Source organism: Pinus tabuliformis, chromosome 5_1, assembly GCF_031772625.1.
Source record: "Pinus tabuliformis cultivar Carrire ecotype Pingquan chromosome 5_1, CPIR1, whole genome shotgun sequence".
Classification (NCBI taxonomy): domain Eukaryota; kingdom Viridiplantae; phylum Streptophyta; class Pinopsida; order Pinales; family Pinaceae; genus Pinus; species Pinus tabuliformis.
Window position 1 is genome coordinate 567,734,040 of NC_142305.1, and position 7,632 is coordinate 567,741,671.

Here is a 7,632-nt window from a genome sequence, read left to right on the forward strand (position 1 = left end):
TGGCAATCCACAAATTGCTCATATTACTTCATTTGGGGGCGACTGGCTACTTCAACGATATCTGGTGTCCTCTCATTCACAAAATTCGGTCCTCCTCATTCCCACTGCTGCAGCCAAAAGCAGCCCATATAGCCAAGGCAGTGAATGGACCCTCCTGTATAAAATCTCCCATATTCTTCCCCACAGGCAAAGAGGTGAGGTCAATGGCTGCAGCGCATCAAGAAGGGCAAACGGAGGCAGCAAGTCCAGATTTACCCACCAAACAAATTTGCAGCAGTAAAGTTCATGTTGTTGATATAGAGAATGCAGATGACAGAAATGATAAAGTAGAGCAATCAGAATCGAATGAAAGGTGGGTGGAGAACGGGGGAAAGTTTAAGGGAAGAGGCGTAACACGGCATCCGGTGTACAGAGGGGTGAGGAAACGTAAATGGGGAAAGTGGGTATCAGAAATAAGAGAACCCAAGAAGAAATCTCGCATCTGGCTCGGCTCCTTCTCCACCCCAGAAATGGCGGCTCGTGCACACGACGTGGCCGCTCTGTGTTTGAAAGGCCCCTTGGCTCTTCTCAATTTCCCGGAAACTGTCCATCATCTTCCTCGCCCCATATCTAATGCAGCAAGAGATATACAGGAAGCTGCAGCGGCTGCAGCCTTTGTTAATCCGCCCATTACTTCTCCTCCTTCTCAAACTTCTCTTCAGTCTGTGGATCTACAGGAGAAGGCAGAGGTTATTGAGATAGATATTAAGCAGAGCGAGGATTTTTCCAAAGTCGACTTGACAGCATTTCTTACAAACACACCTTATCATATGCTTGACGGCCAATACTTCAATTCAGATGAATTCGACGAAGATGATAGCCGAGCTGGTGAATTAGTTCTCTGGCAATTTTCTCATTGAACAATATATTAATTGTCTGTCAACATGGGAGATTGTATCGGGCTTCTAACTCATACGTTTCCGCATTAGCCCAGTTTAGGTACTCTTTGTTACTGTAATTTATTTGTAAGAATCATTTCCCTTCTGAGCCATTAATGAAGTGTTCCTTAATCAGGCCACCCAAATGGTTGGGAAGTGTCATGACAATTTGGCAAGTGTCATGTTATCTTTCTCTGTGTAAAACTTCCAGCACTGTTGGGTTGTTTGGTTTTTAGTGGTTTATTTGATGGAGTTCCAGTCAATAGTATGTTATCTTTCAATGTGTAAAACTTCCAGCACGGTTGGGTTTTTAATGATTTATTTGATAGAGTTCCAATTAATAGTATGGAAGTGTTGGTTTTAATGGTTTAATCCATCGAGTTCTAATAGTTTTCTTTTTTTTTAATTTAAAATCTAAAAATTAAATTTTACATATATATATTATTATTATAAATTCAAGTTCTTGGTTGGTAGTACAATTGGCAAAAAGCATAAAACCAACAAAAAAAAATAATGATTTAAAAAAATATTATTGAAAATGGTATGAATAGTTGAAGTCTAGTATTACAAATTCATTATTAGATATGAATATTATATTTTAAAAATATTACAATGATTTTAGTAATATCAGAAGTTCAATAATGGAGGGGGAAGAAAAAAAAATGATAATTAAAAAAATTAAGATGGTAATCTAAAAAAATCTTATGTAAACTAGTATGAATAGTAAATGTATAGCATTAAGAATTCATTATTAGATATGAACATTTCTTTCTAAAATTATTATAATGTTTTTAGTAATATTGGCAAGTCTTTGGTGTGTATAGTAGTTAGAAAACAATACCGAAGGCTTAAGTATTTAGTAAGGGTTTTTCTTGGTTTAAGTGTTATGAAAATTTCATTAAAGCATTATATAAGACAATTTTATGTGATAGGGTTCTAAACTTTTAAGAAAGATATGATTTTCATATTGTTTTGGGCATCAACTATGTATTTAGGGCTCTAAACTATGGTAAAAAAGAAAACAACGATCTTCCAAAAGAAAATGAAGCTTTTAAACTTTAAGCACTTTGAATACAGTGGTTAGGAAAGCAAGGACCTTAGAGAAAAAGATGAAGTTTCTAGGTGTTGGGCACTTTGAATAAGGTTTCCAACCATGAACTATTTGAGTTTTATACAAAAGAGATAGGTACAAGGGGCTTTGGCTATGGTCAATAAAGAAAAATAAATTGTTTTTCTTGGCCGAAACTTTTAATGTTAAAAATTCTTTTATAAAATGATATTAATCTAAAAAAAATTTGCACAATTATTATTTTATATAAACATGAATTGTTTAATTTAATAACACATTTTCACTATAATAACATGCACACCCAACCTGAATGTTTGTTTTAACAAGGGAGCCACTGCCGTGGCGGTAGTCCCTGCCGGGGTCTGCCACAACAACACAATACAAACGCTCTGTGCAACATGTCTACACACTCAATATAATTATCATATGTCCAATTATTAACGTTATTCATCAAAATTAGATTACCAACAATACTTCCTATGTAGAAATTCTAGTAATTCATGCTCATAATTTCACTCTATTACTGAGCATATTAAGAGATCATAGAACTGTTTGGTTTGAACCAAGTGCCCATCACTTATTCTGTAGCTTGTGCTAGAAAAAGGTTTTCGTAGATCAATGTAGTTATGTCCAAAAGGAGTCTTGAATAAAGAAAACAAAGTGCCTAGCTTTTTGTTTCGCTAAACTAAACAGAACAACAAAGTTTGAACCTGCCTTCTTCGAACAAACTTGCTACCTTCCCTGAAAGATCTTGTTGTCTGCATGGCGTTGCAAATTCAGTGTGTAATTTGTTACAAAAATTCAGATTAGGGCTTGAAAATAAAAAAATTTAGTCCAACTCACATTAGGGCTCAAATTTCCTTAGGGAACCATGAATAGGGTGCTTTAGGAAAACCAAACAGACTCAAATAAATATGTGTCGAAAGTGATCGAAATCAATCCATGAAAATGTTGCATAATATGTATTAGATATGCCTCATAAAGAACTTAAGAAATGAAACTGCCTCATAAATTCTCCCACAGAAATATTAATATTGCCATGAAACTAGAATGCCATAGATACTTGGATTAGGCTCAAAATCACAACAGAGACAAGCCATAAAATATGTCCAATTATTAACCTTATTCATCAAAATTAGATTACCAACAATACTTCCTATGTAGAAATTCTAGTTATTCATGCTCATAAGTTCACTCTATTACTGAGCATATTAAGAGATCATAACTTATTCTGTAGCTTGTGCCAGAAAAAGGTTTTCGTAGATCAATGTAGTTATGTCCAAAAGGAGTCTTGAATAAAGAAAACAAAGTGCCTAACATGCACCTGTAGTCACTGCAGCATACACACTCAATATAATCACCATATGTGCAACAATACTCTGCCACTATTATCAACAATGTTTGCAATGCAAACATACCATATCAAGAGTTACTATTATTAATAATGTTTGCAATGCAAACATACCATATCAAGATTGTCCTTATAAACCTTGTTCATCAAAATTAGATTACCAACAATACTTCCTATGTAGAAATTCTAGTAATTCATGCTCATAAGTTCACTCTATTAGTGAGCATATTAAGAGATCATAGAATTGTTTGCTACTTTCCAAGAAGAAAGAACCTTCAAAATCAAATTGAATTAGACCACATAACTGGAAATTAAGCCAACATGATGGCGTTGCAAACCTCCACTGAGGTACCATGCTTTCTCCTTCACAGATGGAGCCTAGCTTTCTGACTCGGCAAGGAGCCTAGCTTTCTGACTGAATGCATGGAGAACAACTGACCTCTGACGAAGACCCATTCTGTTTCACTAAACTAAACCAAACAACAAAGATTCAACCTGCCTTCATCGAACAAACTTGCTACCTTCCCTGAAAGATCTTGCTGCCTGCATGGCGTTGCAAATTCAATGTGTAATTCGTTACAAAAATTCAGATTAGGGCTTGAAAATAAAAAAAATTAGGCCAACTCACATTAGGGCTCAAATTTCCTTAGGGAACCATGAATAGGCTGCTTTAGGACAACCAAAGAGACTCGAATAAATATGCGTCGAAAGTCATCGAAATCAATCCATGAAAATGTTCCATAATATGTATTAGATATGCCTCAGAAACAACTTAAAAAATGAAACTGCCTCATAAATTCTCCCACAGAAATAATAATATTGCCACGAAACTAGAATGCCATAGATACTTGGATTAGGCTCAAAACCAGAATTTTGACAAACTCTCCTCAAAAATGTGAGCTGTAACTCAAATATACTCCATAATCATTGCACAAAACCATACCCAGAAGAAGGAAAAGAATTGAACCCAAAAGCCACTTATTTCTATTCCCTGGCATGGATGTTGTAGAGGCAGAAGCAATAGATGGATAGTCTAATAGCCAAGTACTTGTTGTAGATTTGTATGCTCCTCTGGATAGTCTAATAGCCGAGTACTTGTCGTAGATTCCTATGCTCCTCGTTCGAGATGTTATTGTTAGTGGTTGTTTCTTGGTTTCTTTTTTCTTTATGCTTCTACTTTTAGGATGTCCATAATCAGAAGAGTCATGAGAACAAGTGCCAAGAGAAACAATGCTTCTAGTTGAGTAAGTTGGCTTATGCTAATGGATTCCATGTTATGTGAAGCAGAGAGATGTATGTCAATATGTAGGTGCAGAAGAAAGTTATGTTTTGCAGGCGAGAAATTAGGCATTGATTTTGCGAATTTATAAAAGAGTTCAATGTGTTTGCAAGCTGGTTTTAAGTGTGAATGGAACTGAGTTTTTGGGAATATTTTACTGCAAGCAAGAGGTAATCATTTGAAAATATTAAAAGATAGTGGGTAATGGATGTTTGTATGCACCAATCCACATTAAGGACCCCATACCCATAGCTCGGAGGGTGGGAACAGGCTACGGCAAACGAATACGGCAACTACGGCAGCTACAACGGATACGCCAACTACGGCAACTACGGACGGACAACTGCCTAGACTTATTCAACCTCGTGGAATGAGCGTTTTTGGAACCTATACGCTAAAAGAGATGCAACTGAAAAGTCCTATACAACCAAATAGGGAAACCCATGCAAAATCACAACACTTCAATGCGGGATAAATTTCTGACAAGTGCAGAAATAAATACATATACGGACTGATTTGAAATGGAGTTGAAATACTTCAAGATCAGATTGGAGAGGATATAATGCAATATGAAAAGCATTTATTCAAGCAAACCGGTTTTTAATGATCACCATAAAACAAAAAACTTACCATTTCAATGTTGCAAGATGCAAGGTTCGGAATTTGATATGCAATCGGTGCAGTTAAGTGAGCAATCAGTGCAATTAAGTGATCTATCTGACATCGAAGGCAAATGGAATATAAAATGATGTATGTGACAGCAAAAGAAAATTGGAAGTTAAGTGATGTATCTCACATCAGAGGCAAATCTCAAATAAAATCTTGGTGTTAGATTGCAAGTGAGGTTTTGGCAGTTGAGTGCAACAGGCTCCAACTTCTCGTTGCACAGAAGAAAGGATATGACAGTCAGCGATATGACAATCTATAAAGGGAAAGAGAGGAAGTAATGAGAATATATATAAAGTTTAATACTACAGTGCATGCAGTACTAATTACTATAAAGTAAAGTATTGTAGTGACAATAGATAAAGACAAGGGTTATAGGCTGTGAAAGTCCAGAAATATTCTTGACAAAAATTATAAAGATACATACCCATAACTCCACTCTGCATAAGCATAGGGTTCTATTCGAAGATGAGGATAAATGTTGCAAGATCGCAATACTTCAACGAGAGATAAATTTTTGACAAATGCAGAAATAAATACACATACTGTCCGATTTGAAACGGAGCTTGAAGTGCAGAAATAAATACACATACTGTCTGATTTGAAATGGAACTGAAATGATAAAGACAAGGGTTATAGGCTGTGAAAGTCCAGAAATATTCTTGACAAAAATTACAAAGATACATACCCATAACTCCACTCTGCACAAGCATATGCTAAGAGAGATGCAATCGAGAAGTCCTGTACTTCCAATTTTTTTGTATCTAGTCTTTTCAATATGACTCTTGGTATACTGTCCGATTTGAAACGGAGCTTGTAGTGCATAAATAAATACACATACTACCTGATTTGAAATGGAACTGAAATACTTCAAGTTCAGATCGGAGAGGCCTAATTTCCACCTGCATAATAACCAAACGTTAGTAACTTGTAATGTTGCACTGTCATAAACAACTTATACTGTCACTACTTCCAACAAATCGTTGCAATTTCATTGCTTCTATTTCTATCAAATAGTCAATAATCAATATGATATGAACTATCACAAGTAAAAGTCCCAAAACTGAGATCAATAAACAACAGTTTTTCTCTGCCACAACAACACAATACAACAGTGTTTCTGTTTGCTTTAGATTTAGCAAAGAAGAAACTTGAACCAAGTCTCAAACGTATGCCAGATAATCCAAAAATGTGCCACAAAAGGACTCTCCGATTTGAAATGGAACTGAAATACTTCAAGTTCAGATATGGAATTGATGTACGGGACAATATCCATCATATATTTGAAGAATATTTAAATACTTGAGGCATCTGCACAGTCAGCTTGTTAGGAAAGAGTTTAGACAAAAGCTTCATTGCCTATGGAGTGTCTTTGTTTTTTCCATGTAACCTCCCAATGTTATCCTGCATGTTTCCAAAATTCAACACATCATCGATATAAGATAATAATAAGAAGATAGAGGTTCAATTGTTTAAATTTTGGATTCAAATTTCAGAAGAATACTGTAAGACTCGAATCAAAATCAAAATCAGTCCTAAATTTAAAGACAACGAATTAGGAATCTGTATCAACATTTGAACAATACGGTGGACATACACACTGTACAGTTAAACAATCCTGACTATGAATTAATTTGATTACATGGAGTTGTAGAATGTTTGCTCATGTGATATTTGCTCTTATCCTATGTAAGAATGGAAAGGATAAGTGCAGATCATCATAGTGACAGACAAATCAATCTCAGACAGACCTTGAGTAGGGCACCTCAAACCCATCAGACTACATGCCAATTTCAAAAAGTAGCGTAAGTTCTATAGAGGCCTCTTTCCTTCGACCTTGGATGTTAGGAGAGAGGCTGGTTCACTCTTCTGCCCTCCACAAGATCATATAATCAGATCCCAGTATGGTGCTCAATAACTTCGACAGCTAGCAAGCACCCCAGGCACCCCCTTTGACCTTGGTCATGAAGATCAAGAGAGTGACAAATTGCCTAATTTTCTTGAGCAGGACTAAGATATTGATTCGAAAACTCACTCCTATATTTATGACATTACCTGTGGATTTTGTTTTAGTTAGACCTAGTGATTTTCTAAAATAGATCTTATGAAGGCTGCACTTTTTCCTTTTCCTTTTGCTTTTGCGGTCACAGATTGTATTCACACTAGATGTATCTTTTATTTCCATTAACTTATTTACATGGTCTTATCTGATTAATATGAAAGTTTACAATATCCATGTACTGCAATATGAGCGTAGGGTTGCTTATTGAAAAGAGGCTGTGAAAGTCCAGAAATATTCTTGACAAAAATTATAAAGATACATACCCATAACTCCACTCTGCACAAGCAT

The 7,632-nt window shown here is 35.7% G+C and overlaps 1 protein-coding gene across 1 annotated transcript; it reads left to right on the forward strand.

The window, feature by feature from the left end:
* The first annotated feature begins 203 nt into the window (after positions 1 to 203).
* LOC149166092 (dehydration-responsive element-binding protein 1D-like) lies at positions 204 to 1,064 on the forward strand. The gene has a single exon (XM_089430041.1). The coding sequence runs from the start codon at positions 204 to 206 to the stop codon at positions 897 to 899; it is 696 nt and encodes a 231-aa protein (XP_089286167.1). The 3' UTR covers positions 900 to 1,064.
* Positions 1,065 to 7,632: the final 6,568 nt, after the last annotated feature.